Source organism: Terrapene carolina, unplaced genomic scaffold (assembly GCF_002925995.2).
Source record: "Terrapene carolina triunguis isolate 2854851 unplaced genomic scaffold, T_m_triunguis-2.0 Scaffold58, whole genome shotgun sequence".
Classification (NCBI taxonomy): Eukaryota; Metazoa; Chordata; order Testudines; family Emydidae; genus Terrapene; species Terrapene triunguis.
This window is the reverse complement of record NW_020664409.1, coordinates 60,707,907-60,732,137: the sequence shown is the minus strand read 5'-3', so window position 1 is coordinate 60,732,137 and position 24,231 is coordinate 60,707,907. Positions and strand designations below refer to the sequence as shown.

At 39.9% G+C, this 24,231-nt stretch overlaps 1 protein-coding gene across 1 annotated transcript in view; it reads right to left on the bottom strand.

Moving 5' to 3' along the window:
• Positions 1-6,374: 6,374 nt before the first annotated feature.
• PI15 (peptidase inhibitor 15) overlaps positions 6,375-24,231 on the bottom strand; it is a 29,480-nt gene continuing 11,623 nt past the window's right edge. Inside the window, exons 3-6 of the mRNA XM_024197652.3 lie at positions 10,303-10,421; positions 9,818-9,950; positions 9,550-9,665; positions 6,375-6,545 (exon numbers count right to left, since the gene is read on the bottom strand). Of these exons, the coding sequence (XP_024053420.1) occupies positions 6,410-6,545; positions 9,550-9,665; positions 9,818-9,950; positions 10,303-10,421 (504 nt within the window). The 3' untranslated portion in view covers positions 6,375-6,409. The remainder of the gene's footprint in view (positions 6,546-9,549; positions 9,666-9,817; positions 9,951-10,302; positions 10,422-24,231) is intronic.

Genomic DNA, 24,231 nt, shown 5'->3' with positions numbered 1-24,231 from the left:
TTGTCTCCAAACAAACAGTTTCCAACATGTCTGATGACAGCACATTAGTTAGATTAGATATAATTCTGAAGAATATAGGTTCTTATACAATAATGAGTCTCTGTGTACTGTAGGTAGACTGAGGTGCTTTTGAGATGTGGCTTTCTCTGATTGGCTCTGGATGGCTGCTCTGTTCAAATCTCACGAGATTAGCTTGTCCTGGTCAGAAGCCGCAATAATATAGCTCCTCACCATTAATTCAAGCTGAAGCTTCAAATTCATGACACTTGAAGATAACAGCCCTCGTAGCAGAGATGGCCAGACCTGCTGAGACCCAAAGAGGGATTTCAGAAAGGCCTGTTGGGGCTCAGGAAGGAAGAGGAAGTAAATATCTAAACATTTTCAAATTGCAGTTATGTCCACCCCCTTAGGTTCCCTAACACTTGCTTTCCAATTTGACTTCTTTATCCAAATAGATTACGTAGGGTTTTAGTTAGACAAATAAAATAAAACAGCAAAAGAAACAAACAAAAGTGCCTCACAGGAACATCAGGTGTAAATACAGATCATTTTAATTATTTATTTAAATGCATAGACATTACACATTAGTTCAAAATAATCTATATTTCTTTATGTTTTCATAACATCAAGAATTGAAACAGGAATACTAATTGATATCTCAGTTGTAACATATATATATCATCATATAATATGGAAAAAATATGTTCAATAATTCACTGCAACACCTGTGTCAAATGAACTTTCTTCTATGACAAACATTTTGAAGAAAGAAAGAAAGAAAGAAAGAAAGAAAGAAAGAAAGAAAGAAAGAATCCTAAAAATGTGTGAGAAACAAGAAATTTCATTGCATAAATACTTAAAACATTTTGGGGTTGATTTTCGATAGCAAGAACCAAATCTTCTGTTGTATGTATGAATGCCAAAACCTTCTATTCTGTTATGGTATGGTATGGAATGGTATGGTATGGAAGAAAATGAAGAGAAAAGCAAATATACAAGCATTTAGTAATTATAGACTATCTGAAATCAGTTTACTTATTAAATGAATCCCAGCACTCAAGCACCTCTTCAATGAAACAATAAGACCCTGCATAAAACAAAGAGATTTACTTCTTCAGAGCAATCCCATATTGCCACTAACTCCCTGTGAGGAGGGTATTACCTTCAACTTTGTATATAAATAGTTTCTGCCTTGTGTGATGATGTGCTGAAGATCTAGTGAGTTTGTAGGAAGATTTTTATCAGGATGAACAGCATAGAAGGTTGCACTATATTGTTATGAGTTAAACATGGGGAAACCCGTTTTCCACCTTGATTTTGTCATTTTGCAGAAGACAAGAAAATAATTTTGAATTCAAAATGTTTTATTCCTGTTGTCTCTGTAGTGCTTCTCAAAAGAGAACTCTGCACAGTAATGCTGTTTAGCGTGTTGGAAGTGGGTGGCTCCTAAACTAGGAGTTTAAACCCATTCCATTAATCAGTCTGAATCAAGTATTGCAATCCATAACAATATAACTAGGAAGTACTTCCTGTTTGCCAGACAATAACCGTATCCTGAGCCAAACTCAGTAACCAAAGATTGAGCAGAAAGAAGGCCTGGAAATTATGTTTAATAATAAACTAAAATGTCATAAATTAATCAGAAGTATTCTTTTTCCTCTAGAAGAAATGAGAAGTTGAGGGGATCATGTTCATTGTATGCATAACGATGGTGAATTCTGAGGGAAGCTCTGAAACCCAATGTATGGATTCACATACTTTCTGGTTATCAGAACCAGTGCATAGTTAAAAGCCAGGATGCAGGAAGTTACATACTTTTACAGTTACAGAAAACCACCAATAAAAATGGCAAGTCATTTGTGAGTTGCCCTCAGGTTGGCTGAATGAAATCAACAGTAACTGAGGGAAACTTTACTCACAAGACTCAAGACTTTACAAAATGTCTTATTACTATGTGGATAAGGCCCCTGTCAGTAATGATTTCAAATAGCCTATGAACACATTTTAATGATCCCAAATCTCCTCCCAGGGGAATAACCTACTTCAGAAACTCTAAGGTTCACTTTGCTCAAATGTGAAGCCATACATCCCCCTTCCTAAGGATCAGTTCATTCCCCACTGAATTCCAAGGGAAATGAATTAGGCCTCAATTGAAGTCAATGGGAATTTTGCCACTGATTTCAATAGGTCCAGAATCAGACACTTAGTTAGGTAAGAGAAGATAAGGAAGAAAACTAGATTTCAATGGAGTTGCATGGATGTAACTGATAGTAGAATTAGACTTCACATGTACATAACTCTCTTAGCAACACTGGGAGTTAAGCACAGGAATCTGGAAGAAAGTAAGCTCCACAGCTAAAGAAAAGACAGCAATTCCTGATTCTGGACCTATCGAAATCAGTGGCAAATTCCCATTGACTTCAATTGAGGCCTAATCCCTTTCCCTGGGAATTCAGTGGGAAGTGAACTGATCCTTAGGAAGGGGGATGTATGGCTTCACAGGGCCTTTGAGCAAAGTGAACCTTAGAGTTTCTGAAGTAGGTTGTTCCCCTGGGAGGAGATTTGGGATCATTAAAATGTGTTTATAGGCAATTTGAAATTATTACTGACGGGGCCTTATCCACCTCCCAATCTTCACATAGGACACTTATTGACAATAATAAGAAAGTTCCTTAAGTGCAAAGTGTAATGAGGATAGGCTTTTTTGTTTTGTTTTTTAGAATAGTCTAAATTTTCCTCTTTGATGCATGTAAGGCTCTTATTTAAACCAATAGGAACCATGTACTTGCTTCCGAAAGCAGAATTTGGCCCAATAACTCATTGGCCTACCCACAGATGCTGTGCTCCATTGAAAATGGCTCACAAGCACTAGAACATGTATTGTAACATCAGAAATAAAACTTGTCTTCTGCAAAAATGTCTCCAGCACCAGAATATATAGTTTAGCACCAAAAAGGCAGCCTTTACTAACCATTTGCTCAGTAAATGACATAACAGTGAGTCAAAAATATCACAGGCAGTTATTATAACATGAAGGGCTGCTCTGGGTTCTTAATGGCATTGCTGCATCCTTTTAGCTTTTTACTCCTATAACTCTTATAAGTGTCTCTTATTTTAAATCACAGTTATTCTTCATCCCTATTTTATTCCTTGTACAGTTTTATAAATATCTGTTTTATATTTAAAGTAGAACAAAAAATATTGTATCCAAAAGGAATATTTTTCCAATGGCCAGTCTATTGTTATAAAAGCACACTGCTATTCTGCTCTGTAGGAAAAAGAGTGCAGATTTGTAAACCTGTGAAATGGGTGGAAACCCCATGGTATTTGGAGTTTTTTGGGTTTCTCTTTTCTCAGCATAGCCCTGTAATGGTGAGGGAATGTTATATGACACCTTTGGTCTTCAGCACAGTACTTTTATTCCAACAGCATTTTGTGTCAGGTAATCAATCAAGCAGCACTGACACGGGCTATCAAGGTAGATGTATGCTGGCATTGTCATTATTCAACTCAAGGGAAAGCTGATGAGAGAAATTGCAGGGATTCAAATAGATAATGCACGTTTATAAAAAACTGAAGGGTAAACTGCGTTTGGTTAGTCAAATGTCCAGTTAGCTGTAACCTTCTCTGTTAAATGAAATATGTTAAACTAAATGCTTGCTGCTGGTTTTCTCAGAAGCTGCTCTTATGAAATAGCTTATAACCAGATTATTTCCTGCTGCTGTAAATTACAGTGTGATTATGACAGATATAATTATCCGTAGCACCATTACTGTGTTTTGAAAAAATCTGCACCCCTGTTTGATAGTAGCAAAGTTTCCTATTACTTATATCTACAGAAAACAAAATATTCCAAATGATCAACTTATTATTACCAAGTTAAAAAAAAGTTACAGATACAATAACATATATACCCGTTATAATACTTTCAGCTGAATTACACAATTATAAATTAATTTACAATTTCTAGTTCTGTTTGGAAAGTGTACCACACAATGTACAAGTTGCAAGTTACAAAGTGCATAGTTATTAAACATTAACCCTAATCCTTAGGCTCTGCAGCTTAGAACTTTTGTTAACATAGTCTCTGCCTGTTATTTTTTATAATTTTTTGCAAATGTAAGGAAATGCAAACATGTAAAATTTTATCTCTTACCCCTTCATCCTCCAAAAAACATCTGTCATGTGGAACAAAAATGCATTTTGCCTCTATATTCCTTAGTCAAAAGCTCCCATTGGGTTACAGAACATGGCCTATGTACCACTTAAAACGGAACCTTTCAAATAGAGCCTTAAATGCTGCACAGAGCTTGTGTTTTCCCTCTGCAAGGGAATTTCACCCAGTTGGACTATTTGACCAAGTGAGGACTGCAGGACCTCAAGCCCATTGTTAACAGTAAGGAAAACCTGTAACATTTAAATTGCTACTAAAATAAAAGTTACAGAAACATCACATGTGGTTTTGTTTTTAAGTTCTCATGCCTAGTGGCATTATATACTTCTCTAATTATTGTCATGTCAGACAAAGGAATGTCAGCCAGAGAGATGCTTGAAGAGCTACAGTACAATAAATGACTTTCTCTGAGTTAGTGTCAAATCATAGATATCTGAAGTGTGATAATTCCATTTGCCATGTACTACTACAGCACTCATTCAGTCCATATAATTGATCCCTTTGGCAATAGGGTTGTCTACATGTAAATTATTCCCATATTTGTAATTTTAGTAAAGTTACCGTGTACTCTGGTGGCAGACTTTCTTAACCAGCCTTGGGAAGACGACATCTTTGCTTTAAAATAAAATGTATATATATAAGATTCTGGTGAAGCACATGAACTTCCAAAGCTTATGAACTTCAAAGCTCCCAACATATCTGTGCCAGGCAGAGTGGAAATGTGGGAAATTGTAAACAACTAATCACTTGTATTCCCTGTTCATCATGAGCAAAATTCTGCCTTGTGATATGAAGGTACAACTCTGTCACTTCAATGACACTTGCACACATGTATCTGAGGGCAGAATTTGGACCCTGGTCTGTTATGGATACCATTCAGGACAAGCTATCTATACATATATACAGTGTTCTAGTTTCAGCTGTAGTCCCTTTCTCCATAAATTTTCTACTTAGCTCCCGCAAGAAGTTTGCTTTTTGGGGGGAGAATAAATATATTTTTCTTCACTGGTTTATAAAGATACTTCAGGAAATAGCTTCACCATATTGTTTAAAGGACTCTGTCAATTGTTTTACAGATTCTGTTTTTTTGTTGCACACTGTTAAAAAATCCCCTCCCCTTTTTTTTAAATAAAAGTTCCCTTTTCACTTTGTACTTTTTATTTGGGATACTCTTTAGTCAAAATTGTGCAACACTTAGGCCTGATTGGAAGTTTTACCTGTAGCACTATTTCAGCTAGGGATGTGATTTTTTTTTTTTTTTTACTAACATATTTATACAGGTAAAAGCCCTGGTATGGATCCAGTTATACTTGTATAAAGGTGTCTTATGCCAATATAGTTATTCCTCTTCCCATATGGAATAGTTATACTGGTAAAGAGTGCCTTTATACCAATATAACTGCATCCACATTAATGGGGTTCTACAATGTTAACTATACAGTATAGTTAAAGTGATACAACTTTCTAGATTAGACAAAGCTTTAGTCTGGTTGGTGAACACTTGCAGTTCCATCATATTTCTTAGTGGTACAAGGGCCAGCATGGCTCCCTATTCTTTACTTCTCTATCTCCACACAGGCATCATTGATGATAGCAGCAGCCGTGTGTGGAACTCTTGAAATACCTTAAGTTAATCACTGTTGTGCATGGGGGAGCTAACATAAGGCTGAATACTGGAGTTCCTCCTGCACATATGTTTACTCTTGCTCAGAGTCCCATTGACTATGCAAGAGTAAGCATAAGTGCAAATGGGAGTAACCATTTGCAAGATGAGGACAATGTAGGTGGGGAAGGGGGGGTACTTTTTTTGTACATTTGTACATTTTTCATTTTTAAAGCACTGGTGTAGTTGCCAGTGGCCATTATCTATCTATATCTATAATTTCAAAGGGAAGGGTCACATTTTAGACTTAAGTTGACAGTGCCCTTTTAAATTTTCTTTTAATATCAAACAGAACATATTCTTTAGGAAGTTACACTTTCTTAAGATGATATAAGATTACCCTTCTCTACATGATCGTGGCCTGAAATGGAGAATTATAGTTATAAATTCCAAAGAGTTAAAAATGAATCTATACTGTACTCTGAAAGCTAATTATGCAAAAGGATATAAAAAGAAAACAAGGGTATTATTACTATATATATATATATATATATAAAATATGTGCAAAATTCAATATACAAGCTTTTGTTACTCAGCCATATTATTTAAAAATAATGTAAACTTCTGTTAACTTATTTAAACCAATATAAGTAGTTTGATGTTATTCCTGGAAAACAAAGATTGTCAGTACAAGCAGCTCCATAACTAGGAGGGCAAGCGGAACACGGGACTCCTACTTTATACGGCGCTTCTCCAATCCAGTTGCCCCTGAAAATATAAAGTAATACACATTTTTAGTAACTTAAGAAAAAATTTCTCTTAATAAGTGCAAACTAAGTTTGGGTGATGTATTGCCTATCATGTATTTATGAAATATTTTCATATTGCATTGTTGACAGACACTATTTTCGGAATGACTTTTGCAACTTTGCTCTCTAGAAAGAGAAACCAACCAAAGGGCTCTTGTTAATAAGACATTAGTGTCACAGTGTTGTTTCAAAGTTTTAAAACTTTCATTGATTGCATATTTGTAATGTTTATTTTCAAGATGGGAGTGGGTCTTTTGAGGATCTTGTTACAGGGTTTAGCTGATCAGGGATCCATTTTGCTGGTTATTGAGTGTGAACTCATGTTGGTTTGCTCAAAGGAACTGGGAAAATGAAGGATTCGTCACACTGACACGTAGAAAGAGTGCAGGAACTGTGAGATGGCTGGAAAGTTTCACTGAAAGATGAAGTCAGGGGTCTATTGGGATTTCATGAGGGCCCAGGGATTTGGCTGGAGGTTGTGGGTGCCCAGTTTCTGCTAGAGGACCGAGGGTACAGGTAGGTAGCAGGCTGCAGAGGCAATCATGAGGAGTGGGGTAGCCTCAAATGAGGCATCTGAGTAAGCATCCAGACTTCCAGATGCTTATACAAAGCTCTAAACTTTTAGAAATTGACCCATCACTATTGACTCTGGGATTACAGGATGGTCACTGAAGAAAGAAAGCTAAAATTAGATTTCTACTTAAATGTTGCATTTCACTAAGAAAAGAACCTTCTAATACATGTGTGATGTGCTACAGCAGTGAGTAATGCAGTTATTTGTGAAGCATTTTCTCATCCCCCCCCCCTTCCCAGCCAATAAAGATGGATCAAAAAGCCTAACTTTGGGTTGAGTCTTGGAAGAAAGTAGGAGTCTCTCAAATACTTTACTCATTCTTACTCCTATTCGAAATGGGCACAGCAGACTGCACAAGCAGGGAAATTTGCTAGCTTGATAACAGATACTGTAATCTAGAGGGAGTGCCACAAGTTGAATGTTGGCTTCATTCACTGTATCATGAGTGACTAATAGAGCTGTAGATTAAGTATATCAGTTAATTAGGTCTAAACCATACACACATTTTTAAACAACCCTTCTTAACACTGTTTCTGAAATCAGAAACTCAAGTAGACAATGTGGACTACCTGGCATATTTTTCAACCAGTTTATAGTAGGGTATACATCAGCTAATAGGAGGTATAGCGCTGATGTCCTGGGCAGATTCCAATTTGAATAATGTTATTCTGCACCTCTAAAACCCTCTAGTTTAAAATGGTTACAATGTTCTTCACTTCCTGCCCTCAACTATTGTATAGTGCTGTGGTATGTTGTGTAGCTGAGAGGTGCAAACGTCTTAGTGATTAGTGAAGTGAGACCTATATGTAGATATACAGGTCCTGACCTTGAAGTCCTTGCCAAGTTTCATTCATTCTTTTCAGGCAAATTTCCACTGACATCAAAACATGGACATAGGAATTGTCATGCTAGACCAGAATAGTGGTCCCTGTAATACCAAATCCTTTATCTGATAGGGCCAAATACTAGGGATGAAAATACTGGTCCCACTGACTTCACTGGAGCCAGGAATTCACCCAAAATACTTCAGAGGAAGATGTAAGAAACCCTTTAGCTTATGGGATAACCTGCCTAGAGGGGAAGTTTCTTCCTAGCTCTAGTCAGTGAGTGGTTGGCTTATGCTCTGAAGGATGATAGCTCATGTCTCGTTTAAAACACTCTTTTATCTTATCTAGTGTAACTATTGATGTTCTCATTATCCACATAAAAGTTTAACCCTTTTTTTAAATCCTTCTAAGCCTTGGCATCCATATTTAGTGGCAATGAGCTAATAACTTTGAAAGAGTAAGGGCCTAGTAAAAACTGAGTTGGGACCTCAGGATTTCTTCTACAGACTGCAAAGTAAGTCAGAATTTTCAGAACAAAAGAAACGAAATATAACATATCATTATTACAGGGTTAATAATGCATCAAATAATTAATCAAATAATTCAGCAGTTCTCAACAATGCCTCTTATTCATTTGCCATAATGAAATGAAATGAATGATATACCCTAATAATTTTGTAATTACTTTTTGTTTTGTAATTTTTGATACATATATACATACATTATAATGCCTGGGTTGCTATTAAAGAGAGGCTCAAGTTATGATATTTGGAACCTGATTGGGATATCAGTCCAAACATCCCCAAAGTGTGGAGATTGGAGTCAGATCTGGGTTTACTGTCTGATCCCCCTCTAGTTCCTTTGCTACTACTTTTTATATTAATTGTAATAGTAAATATAAAGGACCTGCCTTCCTGTCTCCCAAAATAGAAGTGGTTTCTTCTTTGGAGGTTTTTTTCACAAAAATTTACCTGTTTGGGGGTTGCAACTCTTTAAAGAGACAGTTAAAAATTCTCTTCTTATGTATATGGCAGCTGAAATTACTCACACTCATTCACTGCCCTATTCTTTACCACTTATGGATCTGTGACATTTAACGTTTATCAAACCTGTACAACTCATTATTATTTGTTTGGGTTGTTTTATACAGCACCATGGGCCCTTTATAGAAGTTTAAGGCCCCAGTCTACAATGGGCCAGCTCATGTCAGTAAGTGCAAATCAATATAAGAATGGATTGCAGAACTGCATTCCCTAACAACGCAAGGGAGTGAGGAGAAAAAGGTGGGGGAAAAGAGTAATGCAAAGGATGAGCATTACAATAACAAAAGATAAAGAGATGTGCTTTTGTTAAATACACATCTTGTTATTCCCCTGTGGTTTGTTTATATACAAAAGTAGTACATTTTTATATTTCCAATTATTATATTTGTTTGAGGAAGCGGGCCCAGCACAAAAGCATGACAGGAATGCTAGCTGGAAAAAGGGAGTAAACAGTCCTATCAAATAACCCATACATGCATGAAGTATAAAAGTAAACAGAATGAAAAGAAAGCAACTCACTTTGGGGCATAGTTGCATACCAAGTAAACAGCTCGTCGCCAAACAGATCCCCAGACATTCATATTGTGGCATGTGTGGACTGCGCAGCCTATACGATTGGAAGTGGCCCAAACCATCTGAATAAATAATCATTATTCTTTTGGTGAAGTCAACATTGAAAAGAAATATTATTTACACACACACACACACACACACACACACACACACATCACAGAAAAGTCCACTTTTGAACTATAGATTGGTGAAAGAAGAATGGAACTCATATAACCTGTGTATAATGTGTGCACATGGGTCCATAGCATCTCAGAGGGCATCTAGGGTTGCAGTCCTGAGGATATGGAAAAGCATAGTCTTTCACTTCATCATACCATGGCTTTACCAGCTGAAGAATGGATCGATACCTAGATTAATTTAAAGACATAGGTTGTGGGGGAGGGAAAGTTCATTTTCAAAACTTGTTATGTTAGAACATTTGGCTTGGCATCCATAGTACAGTCCATTCGCAAACTGCTATTATGTGGAGACCTGAAATACTTGGTTACAGTAATATTTACCAATGATTAATTCTCATATTCCTGAATGGAATGAAAATCTTTATAAGCTGTAAACAAATTGAGTTCTTGCCATCGCACTAGTTAAAAGGTTCAGGTTGGTGTAGACACCAGCTGTCAGATTGGAAATTGACACCAGCTGAGGATATGGCCCTCAATTTTTTTATAAAATAAAAGGTTTTACAAAATGACAGCTACCTACCTTCCAGTTCTTACAGACAGGTTTTGGCCCAAGAATCTCAGTAAGTAGGAAGGTCCATGGTCCCAAATGCATGTTGCAGCCCAAGCCTCTGCAGACTTGGCAAGAGTTTCATCCCAAACCTGACAAAGTAAAAAGTCCTTAGCAATGGTACTGAAAAATGTAGACAAATGCAAGATGCAGGTATGATATGAAATTATCAGGTCAATATAACATATCAGATCAATAGCTCAAAACTTGAAGAAGATTTTTATAATACTTGATATTAAATCTGTGGTTCCCATGAAAAAATATGTTGTGTGTCTTACAAAAAATAAAATACAGTCAGAGATCTCCAGCATCCACAAGAACATGGCTACAGCATGTATGGGGACTTGTCAGATCTATCAGAGGGCCAGGATACACCACCAAAGTCCAGCACCCCGAGTATGCAGCTGTGCCCCATCCTGTATGGAAGGGTCCTCCTATGACACTGTTCTCCCCATTGACTTTCCAGGAGTCTTTGGGGGCTCTTTGTATTGGATAGAGTCCAGAGTGGGCAGTGAGGATCCTGTGAATTGTTGGGGAGCAGGGCTAAGAAGACACACATTGTCCTGTGGAACATTCTAGAAAGGATAATGCAACCTCAGATGATATAACATATTCCATGAAACCCCCTACACATAGTAGGTGGAATAGCCAGCCTGGCCTCTTTGAAGCCACGTTGTCAGGAAAGCGAAGGGCCAGAGTGGAGGTAGAGGGTGTCCTAAGGACCCCTCCTTCAGGATCCACACTGAGCATGTGCTTCCATAGCTCATCCCACAGGGGATCAAATGCTGTTCCCCAGTGGAATAATCAGCAAACAATTCTGTGAGATCTTTTAGTGATTTCCTCCCCCTAAGTTTTCTTCCATGAGTTTTACTGTGAGAACAAATGATCCAGCACACAGTTCTTTATTACTAGGGATATTTGCATTAAAGGGGGATTTTTTCCCTTCAGGAGTTAAATAGTATCTCCTGCTTGTATTTCATTTGTTCACATAGATCCTTGGTTTGTGGCTAGACTCAACCCTGAAAACAGTTATAAACAGAGGAATATGTCACTCAAATAATATAAATAGCAGCAATCAATAATCTCTTACAGAATGAACACATATTCAGGGTAATGCCTCTAGTAATGAGCATTTTACTGATATCATAGAATATGTGCAAATCCCAATATATTTAAAAAATAAAGTTATGCTCAAGTAACAAAGTCTAGCTCCAGACTTGGATGCATGTTCATAATGTCTCAAAGTTCAGGGTATTCCAGTTCAGGCTTTTGGTCCAGGCCAGCTTTAACAAACAGCAAATAGAAATGCAAAAAATCCCCAAACAATCCAGATAAATATTTTATCCAGGCCAAAAATATATATTTAAAAACAAAAGCAAACCAAAAACATCCAGTGAGGCTGGAGAATGGAACATACACTTTGTCACATATGATGTAAGATGGACAATTGGGGATAAACATCATAGAGGACAATTTGGCACGTAATGCCCATATCTTGACAATGAGCTAATGAGCTGTGATTGATTCTGGGAATTACAGACCAGTGAGAATTATCTCAGTACTAGAAAAATAGTTGCGAAAAATCATTGAAGTTATGGTTATGGAGTGACTCAAAGGTGCCCTCTTTCAGTGTAATCAAATATGAGATGCAGGAGAAGGCATTGATAGTTTAAGTTCATTTAGAATTTCAAAGTGCATTTCAGGAAAGAGCCTTTTGAGGACCTCTAGTAGCCACCAGAAGAAGTAAAGTCCCATCATGGATTAAAACTGGTTGTGTCCTCCCCTCCTCCACCACTCCACCCGGTGCTTCCCTCCTCCACCACCCCTCCCGGGCTACCTTGGCAGTTATCACCTATTTCTGTGACTAATTCATAAAGAATGCATGAATTTGAAACAACACTGACTTTATTGCCTCTGCAAGTGGTCATCGAAGTGGGGAGGGGAGGGCAGTTGGCTTACGGAGAAGTAGAGTGAACCAAGGGGGCGGGTTTTCATCAAAGAGAAACAAACAGAACTTTCACACCGTACCCTGGCCAGTCATGAAACTGGTTTTCAAAGCTTCTCTGATGCGCAGCACGCCCTGCTGTGCTCTTCTAACCACCCTGGTGTCGGGCTGCGTGTAATCAGCAGCCAGGCGATTTGCCTCAACCTTGCACCCCACCATAAATGTCTCCCCCTTACTCTCACAGATATTGTGGAGCACACAGCAAGCAGTAATAACAATGGGAATATTGGTTGGGCTGAGTCAGTAAACTGTGCCAGCGTGCTTTTAAACATTCAAATGCACATTCTACCACCATTCTGCACTTGCTCAGCCTATAGTTGAACAGCTTCTGCCTACTGTCCAGGGTGCATGTGTATGGATTCATGAGCCATGGCATTAGGGGTAGGCTGGGTCCCCAAGGATAACTATAGGCATTTCAACATCCCCAACGGTTATTTTCTGGTCTGGAAAGTAAGTCCCTTGCTGCAGCCATTCAGACAGACCAGAGTTCCTGAAGATGAAAGCGTCATGTACCTTTCCCGGCCATCCCACGTTGATGTTGGTGAAACGTCCCTTGTGATCCACCAGTGCTTGCAGCACCATTGAAAAGAACCCCTTTCGGTTTATGTACTGGCTGCCTTGGTGCTCCAGTCCCAAGATAGGGATAAGCATTCCGTCTATTGTCCCACCATAGTTAGGGAATTCCATTGCAGCAAAGCCATCCACTATGATCTGCACATTTCCCAGAGTCAATACCCTTGATAGCAGCAGCTCAGTGATTGTGTTGGCTACTTGGATCACAGCAGCCCCCACAGTAGATTTGCCTACTCCAAATAGATTCCCGACTGACCGGTAGCTGTCTGGCGTTGCAAGCTTCAGGGCTATTGCCACTCGCTTGTGAACTGTGAGGGCTGCTCTCATCTTGGTATTCTTGCACTTCAGGGCATGGGAAAGCAAGTCACAAAGTTCCATGAAAATGCCCTTATGCATGCAAAAGTTTCGCAGCCACTGGGAATCGTCCCAGACCTGCAACACTATGTGGTCCCACCAGTCTGAGTTTGTTTCCTGGGCCCAGAATCAGCGTTCCACGGCATGAACCTGCCCCATTATCACCATGATGTCCAAATTGCCAGGGCCTGTGCTTTGAGAGAAGTCTGCGTCCATGTCCTCATCACTCTTGTCACCACGCTGCTGTCGCCTCCTCGCCTGCTTTTGCAGGTTCTGGTGCTGCATATACTGCAGGATAATGCGTAAGGTGTTTACAGTGCTCATAACTGCCATGGTGATCTGAGCGGGCTCCATGCTTGCCGTGGTATGATGTCTGCAGGAGAGCAGAGTGGAAGCGGAAGGGTGACGATGGTTTTCAGCCCTATTGTACCGTCAGTTGCCAGAGCAGGAGAGCAGAGTGGCAGCGGAAGCGTGATGATGGTTTGCAGCCCTATTGTACCATCTGCTGCCAGCAGCACCCAGAACACAACAGCGGCGGCTGGGCTGAGCGGGCTGCATGCTTGCCGTGGTATGGGGTCTGCGCAGAAAAAAGGCATGAAACGATTGTCTGCCGTTGCTCTCACAAAGGGAGGGGTGACTGATGATATGTACTCAAAACCACCCGCGACAATGTTTTTGCCCCAACTGGCAGTGGGAGCGCAACCCAGAATTCCAATGGGTGGCGGAGACTGCGGGAACTGTGGGATAGCTATCCACAGTGCAACGCTCCGAAAGTCGACACTAGCCTCGGTACTGTGGACGCACTCTGAAGACTTAATGCTACTTAATACGCTTAGTGGGGACACACACAATTGACTGTATAAAATCGCTTCCTAAAAAATTGACTTCTATAAATTCGACCTAATTTCGTAGTGTAGACATACCCTAAGAGTAGTAAGAAAGTAAATAGCCAATTTTAGGTAGATGCTCCAGGGAGCCACAAGAATGTAACATTTTTTGATGACATTTGGATTAGACTAGAGAAGGATCTGAGCAATTTCAAAAAGACCTAACCAAAATTAAATTATATTTGGGTAACTAGCAAATTAAATTCCAAGTGGACAAATAAAAGCCAACGAACTATGTAAGTGTAGGCACCCCTGTCTGAGGAGCCTCTGAATCTTTTCACAGATATCCTGATTAGACAAACCTCTAGGTACTGTATGCTGACTTTGAAGGATTGCAAGTCCCATGATGCACTCCCTGGATGCTCTCTGGGACTAGACAAAGCTTCCTGGGTCAGAGACTATTTCAGGGGGTCAGCAGCCTCCATTTTGTGAGTAAGGAACTGTCACAGACAGCTGCTTCTTCCCTTTGGACACATGACCAGGGCTAAGACTACACTACAGCTGACAACTTGTTAATGCTGAGCCCTTGCTCATGGACTCTGTCTCTACAGCTAGGCATTGAGGGCAGAAGCTGAAGACTGTTGGTTGTGCAGAAGATCTGAATCTGGTTTACAGACCATTGAGTAAAGAACAAGTTACCCCTGGGCTATTGCTCTCTAAAATAACAACTGTTACTGCCACCTACCACTGTGCAACCAAAGCTGGTCACAATACAAAAGTGCCTCACTCCTTGTTTCACCTGGACTGCCTTTGCTGGACTTACAGAGTGCCGGCTTGAACGCCTGTTCAGCCACTGCACCAACACAAGAGAGGGCTCAGGTCTGTAAACTTACGGAAGAGTGCATAGTCAGGGATGGGGTGGATCTGTGTATAATGCCAAGAGTAGTGGTGAGGTTTATGTTGCAACTTGCTGTTGAAAGCTGCTGCCTTTAGCTGAGCTACACACCACTACTGTTTTGGTATAGATATAACACGAGTCTATATGAATCTGTTGCATTTTGTATTGTATGTTGGTAGGATAACTTTAAAGTAAAATTGTTTTGGTTTTATTCTGTGTGTTTATTATCTGCATAAGAGCCATTATTTATATTTGTGTACCTGGAGGCAACCAAGGTATACCCATAGGTGTATACTGTGCTGTCCAGGGCGAGGCACTGCCAGCTATCAATATTCATAGGAATTAGAGGAGTAATGCAGAGGGGTGGGTGAGGTTCTGTGTCAAGTGATGTGCAGGGGATCAGACTATAGGATCATGATGGTCCCTTCTGGCCTTAAAGTCTATGAGTCTGTGGGTGACTAGAGGATTCCCACCTAATTCCCCATCTCATCTGGGACCCCCAGGGTCTCCATTATCCTTAATGATGTAAGGTGACCAGGAAACTGGCAGAGGCGATGTGGGGGGAGTCACATGGGGTCACATGCCCGCCCCTCCAGATTTCTCAGGCCGCCTCTCGCTGGGATCCCAGCAGCAAGGAGGCAGTGATTCCCCCTGGCAGCGGCACTCACCATGTGTCTGTACAACGCAGGGAGGGAGGAAGCAGCAGGGCGACTGGCTGAGCTCCCCTGCCCCCCGCTACATGGGACTGCTTCTCCTTCCCTGCTGCTTCCCACTGCCTGCTTTACAGACCGTCCGCTGTGGTCAGTCAGGGGGGTGGATGCAGAGGTAATATGTGGGGCAGTCATGTGTCCCCCCCAGAATCTTTCAGTTGTGCCCCCTTCCATCCACAGTTATGTGTCACCTCTGGCAACAGGTGAGGGTTGCCTGCTTCTGGGTAACCTGGGAAGGAAATGTGGGGGTGGGTAGAGGAAGTGGGGAAAGGAGGGTTACATAAGGAACAATTTAAAGGCCAAGCTTTTGAAGCTTAGTAGTGGACAAAATTACAGCAAAGATACCTCCAAAAAGGCACCCTCCAAGGTGAACCTTCAAAACTTGCTGAGTTCACAGACCTAGCTGCAGTAATGGGGTTGTCCTGGAATAAAATGGTACTATAGTTCTACCTCAGATCTGTGACTGCATGTGAAGATTTCAGAATCTTGTCAATGTAAAATTTATGAATGCTAATTGATTTTATGAAATTGCTGTATCAATAAATGTCTCAGTGTATATTGAATCTATCTTTTGCTATCAGGGTTTGTGTCACATCCCTCTGAGACAAGGGAAAGGGTGGTTTGACAAGAACAATTAAGAGTCATTAACTTGAATGGCCTTTCATTCAAATGGAAGCACCCTAGAACAATGAGATATCTTTAGCCTAAGGGAAACTGGTGTTCCTCAGGTTGTCTGCAGAAGGTGGAGTTAGAGCAATGGAAAATCCCCATCAGAAAAAAAAAAGAGCAAAGACAAAAGGTTTTATGAACTGCTTTTTAAAAAAGGACATGCTCAATGAATGAGAGGAACTTTTGACTGATGTGCTGGATCTGTGCCAGCTTGTTACAGAAGTTAGCGAGTCCATAGCCAGGATGTGAAGATTTTAGATGTAATAATCAGAGGACTGCGGTCTAAAAGAAAGATTTGGGGGGACCCCAAAGCAGTGACCAAAACCCAAGAAACTTAAGAGTGGTGAGGACTCACAGGGAGAGAATTGTGTACAGGTGTTAATTATTCTGCCTAGATCAGTGCATCTCTTGTACTTTGTCCTTGAGTAAAGTGTGATTGCTTTAGAAATTCTGCAAAGTCTGTATGCTACTTGGTTCAACCCTCACATGTCCCTGAAGGGCTAAACTATAAACTGAAGTACTCATGAGGGTGGAGCTCTGGGGAGAGTGTTCTTGAACAACTTGGGCATCTTGGGAGGGGGGTCAGCATTTGTCCTAGGAGCCCAGGGCAGTTGGACTGAAGAGTCCCATTCCCTAAAAGTGGTAGCAGACAGAGAGTCTGTGGCCAGGAAGTATGCCAAGAGGCCATAGCCAGAGACTGTGGCTAGATCCTGCCCAGACGTAGGGGAGCTCAGAAGTACATGGTTCCAGCACATGGGTCTAAACACAGCTTCCTGGTGAGCAACCACAAAGGGGAGTTCAGTCAGGTATGTGACACTCCATAAACACCCTTCATTGCTAGTGATAATCATGCTTTTGCCATGAGCTGTCTTTGCCAGAAGCACTATATGGGGCGGGGGGGTGTGGTGGTGATGGGGGGGTGCCCATTCCCATGTGATCCTGGCTATGGGCCCACAATCATAGAATCATAGAATATCAGGGTTGGAAGGGACCTCGGGAGGTCATCTAGTCCAACCCCCTGCTCAAAGCAGGACCAATTCCCAACTAAATCATCCCAGCCAGGGCTTTGTCAAGCCTGACCTTAAAAACCTCTAAGGAAGGAGATTCCACCACCTCCCTAGGTAACCCATTCCAGTGCTTCACTACCCTCCTAGTGAAAAAGTTTTTCCTAATATCCAACCTAAACCTCCCCCACTGCAACTTGAGACGATTGCTCCTTGTTCTGTCATCTGCTACCACTGAGAACAGTCTAGATCCATCCTCTTTGGAACCCCTTTTCAGGTAGCTGAAAGCAGCTATCAAATCCCCCCTCATTCTTCTCTTCTGCAGACTAAACAATACCAGTTCCCTCAGCCTCTCCTCATAACTGTGTCTGTGCAGAAATAGCACTTAGCTTCTGATTTTGACACAGTATACTTTTAAAAATTAAATTATTTTACCTAATAGCATCTTAGTTTATTAAATCTAAAAACTGTACAAATCTCAATTTTTTCCCCACCATTAATTCTATGTTTACCTTTTCCACTCCACAGACAAAACAGAGCTAATCCATTCACTTCATTCTATTCAGTTTTGCTTTCTGGGCCTCATACATCAGCATAATGCTGCAGCATTTGGGAATGTTTGAATCCAAATAAAAAAAAATCTCAGGATTTGTAGGAGCTACTGTAATACAGAATAATCATACATTCCATGTTTCCTTTCTCTGCATGACCAATGCATTATGAGGGCTCTCTGGGGATATGAGACATGATGGCAGCCATCATACAAAGGAATAAGAGGACAAGATAGTAATATGAGCAGGGATTAAAATAAAAATAAGCACAGCTCCCCATGCTCCTCCCTAATTGGGAGAGTGCTACTCATACAGATCTCCCCCTCATCTAAGCCTGTGAGATAAGGACTCATCAGGATCCTGGATCCTGGTTGAGGTGTTTCTGTGGCTCCCAGACTTTACCACCAATAGGTGTAGAAGCAGCACCTAGGGGAGAAGAAGAGATGTCCTACCAGCAAATTCCCTATCCAACTTTCCTTACAGAAGCACTGTCCCCTTGCTGGCCCCCACTCCCTCAAAGACCTTGCCACCAGATCCTGATTCCCTCTAGAGGCAAAGGCAGACAATTTATCCAAAAAATATGTCTACTGCAGTATGTATTATCTCAAAATGACATACAATCTTCTATAATATAGAAAATTATATCATTACTTCAAACTTTTCTGAGGAAGAATAACCTGAAGCCTGCACTTCTCTTTATTTTTGTCTCAATATATATTTTCCATGCTGGTCAAGTCTAAGTGAGCGGCATTTATGGGAATGGGGGGAGAAGCACAAGGAATGTGTCTCTACACAGATTCACACATGTGCATACACACACACATACACACGTTTGTTTGTGAGCATGATATTGTTTTATACACACATTTGCTCTTGTTCCCATTCTCTTCTTGCTATATCCTATCACCACAAGACGATGCAATAAACTAAAAGCTGACAATAGCCAATCCCATGGGCCCCAGGATCTACTTTAACCATCTGATAAGGGGTTAGAAAAAAATATTATAATGACAAAAGTTGACTCTGCCCTTGAAAACTGCATTCCTTTAGGGTCAGCCATCCCAAACAAGACAAAGAAATAGAAAAAAAAATCTGATGGCCATTATAATGACTAATAGCATGGAGAGGCAATTTCCTTATAAGAGATTTAAAAGAATAGGATTAGTTAGTAAGAGAAAAAGAAGAGTAAGGGCACATGCGATAGAAGTATAAAAATAATGAACATTATAATGATGGTCAATCAGGAATTAGTACTGATCATGCAAAGGGAACTCAGCATCGAAAGAAAAAGGGAAGAGTGGAAAAGATTTGTATACATAATGGATCAAATTTTGAGGGGCTTACTCATTCATTAATCATGCAAACTCCCACCAAAGCAAACTGCCTTCTCTCTCCATCTCTAGATGCCTTATTCTCTAGAAACGTTATTGGTGTGGAGGTATTCATCTTCCTTCCATCGGAAATAAGCACCTGCCAGAACTCACTGGATCATTGTATTGAAATCCTCCCCACTCCTCAAATGATCCTAACTGAACTGCAAAGGAGTTACAGCTCTTGTCGAAGTAGCATTAGTAACCTGAAGTGTACATTCTTAAGCCATATTTTGCAGTTTCCCGAGACAAAAGGTCTTTTCCTAAAAATTGTTCTCAACATGTGTGATGCTGTATGATTGAAAATAACCATTTGTATCATTGCTGCTACCACTGTTATACAATTGCAACAACTCTTATGCAAGGTATATCATGTAAGGTGTCAATGGAAAAGTTACAGTCTATCAGATATAATTATCCTGGTTAAATCCATGTATTATCTTTGTATTTAAAGTTATGAATATTAACTATGTATTTGTATCCCAAATGTGTTTGTTATGGGGTGACACTTCTCAAATAGATTTACATCAAGGCTAGACAGCTATATGTGGATGGCCTATTAAGGACACTTCACTCTAACAATGGGCCATAGAAAAAACTTCATCTTGACCATATAGCTCTCCCTGAGGATGCCTCAGGCACCGAGGGGCCAATGGCCAACCCTGTGAGTCAGCAAGTCATGTAAGGACATGTGATATGCTCATGTGACCCTGGACTCCATCTTGGGACAGTAAGTTTCCACAAACAGGGTCTGTGGGCTTTGGGATAGTAAATTTCCATGCACATGGCAGAGGATATAAAAAGGCAACTGAGACATCTCCATTTTGTCTTCATTTCCTGCTTCATTTCTCTGGACTGGATTTCTAACAAGGAAGCTCTAAACAAGGACTGATGACCCCCAATTTGTTTGAGTGATTCCAGAGAGGCTAGCAGTTTATTCCATCACTGCTACAAACTTGGAACAAGAACTTTACAATTATTTGTATATATATAATCTATTAACCATTTATAACTCTCTCCTTTTATTATTAAACCTTTAGATTTTAGTTACTGAAAGGCTGGCATCAGCATGATTATTGGGTAAGATCTGAGTTATGTATTGACCTGGCTAAGTGGCTGATCCCTTGGGATTGGAAGGACCCCAATTCTGATTAAACTGGTTTTCAGTAACCACTCATCATAAAGTCCAAGTGTCTAGATGGTGAGCCAAGGGCTTGAATGCATAAGGAGGCTATGTTTTTGGCTTCTTGTTAACTAGTGTGGTGATACAGAAGCTCATTTATGTTACCGATTTGGTAAACTCTAATGATAGAATAACCACCAGTTTGAGGTGTGTCTGCCCTATTTCTTAGCAGTCTGTCCTGAATTTGGTATTCTCAGTCGTGACCCACTGAGGCATGGTGACAATATGGTCTCCATAGTTTTCTATCTAATACTAGACTTTAAATAGGATTATATATGAGCACTATCAAATGGATTGTAAACTGGCAAAGGATAATGATAAATTACAATGCTTTTTCCATTTGGAGATGGACAAATGTGTCCAGTGATATACTGCAGTGATTAGTGCTTAGGCTAGTTTTATTCAGCATGTGACTTGGCATAGAGAACAAAGAGTGTAGCTGCAGTTGACACTAAATGGGGAAATGTTGCAAACATGAAGCAGGACAAAAAAATAAATAAATCAAGGGATTTGGAAAGGTTGAAAATATAGACAAGAAATCCCAAGATTATATTCTCCTCAGGCGAATGCATCTGATAAAATGTAATCCAAAACATATTTATTCAAAGAACCAAGATACTTAAGAAAGAAAGAAAGAAGCCAAAGTCTGATTGTATTCAGCAAACAAAAGGCCTGTCTCTGGAAGCCATCCATATATGTAACTCCTGTGGACTTCAATGAGCGTTCCACATAGACAGGATCACAGCCTAACTTTTGGTCTGGATGGCAAAAGAGAAATGTGTATATAATTTCAGGCTGTGTATGCAGAAGTATCTTATCAGAGCAGGGAAGCAGTAAGGCCCTCTTTTTATGTTATTGATGAGACCACCCCTAAAATACTGTGTTTCTTTTGATTTATTAATTAATCATCATTAGTTTTCAGTCACCAGTACAAGTTGCTAGCAGTTGTGAAACATAAAATAAGGCATAATTCTTGCATTGAAGAGCTTGCAATCTAAGACAAAGACAAAAGGTAGGGAAAATAGCACCAGTATTTAGTAAAGGGGTCCAGGTGATGAATGGCCATGTCATGATAGTACACTTTTAAACAAATATTATCAGTCAGATCCTCAGATGATATAAATGAGTATAGCTGCAATGCAGTCTTGCCCGATATTTTTGCCATTTGCCAATAATAGTTAGACAGTTTCTTGTAGGAGTCACAGTGGAAGTGATTTCTCCAAAGGGATTTGACTGTTGAGAGGTAATGGCCTCATGAACCAAACCAGGGAGGTTTCTACATGTTAGTTGAAATTCATGGATGAAATCCTAACCTTGCTGAAATCAATGGGACTTTTACTCCTGGCTTTAGTGAGGCCAGAATTTCATCCCTGTTTTTTTTAACTCTCTTCAAGCAAGAAGTACAGTAAATCCTATCATTCCCATCAAGTACAGCAAACAGCAGAGGAAAGTGTAAAACATACTGCTAATAATGAATGAACTGTAAGAAGTGAAACTAGTATTCTTTCATAAGGATTTTTCAATATGGTTTGCTAACAAACAACCTCCATTCCTGAGGTGTTTGTAACTCTGAGGTTCCACTATAGCTTCCATAGTGCCCAATTTGTAGCTGTTAACAGCATCCTGTCACACTATCAAACAAATATCTTTGAGACAAGGAAAAACAATGTATTTTCTAACTTTGCTGGGGCTGTCTGCCCTCAGAAGTCCTCCATCACCATTGCTTTCACAAAATCTAATGCAAGCTTGCTAGAGGGCTGCTGAATTATACTATACATATGTTTCAATTTCTAGATATACTGTATTTATTTCTTGGTAATTTCTCAAGAGCAAACTGCACCTTTTAAAATGGTCTCTAAACAAAATTTTTCTGTTTTATTAGTGAACTAAAATATTGAATGTGCTTATTCTTAAATACACTATTGCACTTGGCAGCAGCTGTTCAGGACAGTTTGAACATGCAAGCTTTGCTAAGGGCATCTGTGGATGATGAATGTGCAATGTCAAGATTAAATTATACTGACTAAAACAAAACAAATTTAAAAATCAACATTCTCCATTTTTCTGAGCATGCTATTGGGATATATCAAACTGTAATGACTCAGATTTTATTAGCATGCTGAGACCACATACAATTTTCACTCTGTACATGCACTATAGCAGTTTTCTTTTGCATTCATTGAGTGCCTGCTGTCTGAATACTCAGTTTCAATAGAATTAATGTCACCTCTTTTTTTAGGTTTGCTTTTTTGGAGGAGTACTTACTGGTTTCAGTGTAGAGCAGGCTAAGATCCCACTGTAACCTATCTTGAAATGACACATTATGCATTTATCACTGGATTAAAAGTTAAGCATTCATCTAGGGCTTGTCTACGTGAATATTTATTTTTTGGCAAGCTGGGGTGTGAATCTACCCTGTGCTAACCTCCCATGCACTAACTATCCATGTGGATCCTGCTGATGCACACTAACAATTTGGGAGTGCACTTAATCTACTCCCATTTCAAAGCAGGGTCTAATTCAGCACCCATTGATATCAATGGCAACTTCAGCGGGGGCAAAACGAAGTCCATGATTGTATTCCTTCATTATATTCAGTCATCATGGAAAAGTGGGGTCATGTAGAGTTAACAAGGACAGCTAAATGTTTCAGCTTAAATGCTCTCAGCAATACAATATGCAAACCATGCTGATGTTTAAACTGCCACTGTCAGATGTCAGAGTTAGCATCCCATTAAACTATATGGAGCAATTCCTTTCAGAACTGTTGTTTCAATTTGTCTGTTTTTGGAATTCCTGGTGGCTTATGAACCACACTGCATCAAGACATCCTGAAGATTTTCTTAACTAAAAGGGCTAGAAATACACACACACTCTATGTATACTTAATGGAAGCTTAAAATCTGTGCAGATTGAAGGGTCTACAAGAGAAGTGCCCATGTGTGAGCATTGGTTTAGTCCCAGTCACAGCTCCAGAGGAGCTGGAGTTGATATACAGACCTCAGTCCCTGGATAGCACTGGAAGAAGCATAGGGCTCTTCACATCACTCCCCATCAACTTCTCTAGGCAGCTTAGAATGGTACTGACCAGTTCTGGAGGCAGCTGCATTCAGCCTCACAGTCTGATAGCCTAACACAAGTCAAAAGGGAAAAATGGTAGAGAACTTTGAACCTCAGACTGACGCATGGAGGACACCACTCTCAACTTGAAGAAAATAAACAGGCAATCCCACACCTCTGTGTGTATGTGCAAATATTGCTTTTAAATGTTATACTAGAGTATATTTATTTGACTCTATTTCTACTGACACAAGCGATTGTTTCCTCCCTGTTATGAAAAATTATCAAAATTCCATCACTGGCTAATCTTGTACCAGAGGAAAAATCCATAGCCACTCCATAAATCAATCACTCACTAATGAAGTAGTTTTCTACCACATCTCTTTAATGCATTGTCAGAGAAACAAAGAAAAGAAGATGCATAATTTTAACCACCCATATTGCCCCATCCTCACTGAGATTTATGATCTGACTTTTAAATTCTACAAGACGTGTTGTAATTTTTTTTTTCCCTGGGAAAGAAATTGCTACTTTATTCCAAATGCACCAGCAAGGTCTGTCAACAGTTTACTATATTTCTTATGCTTAGGAGTGTTGTTACAATCTTCGTTTTAGTGGCTTACTCCGAAAGTGGACTACAGTAGGTGCAGTTAGAAAAACTTCTTTTAGCTTTTTACAGGACAGTAAAATAGCATTGA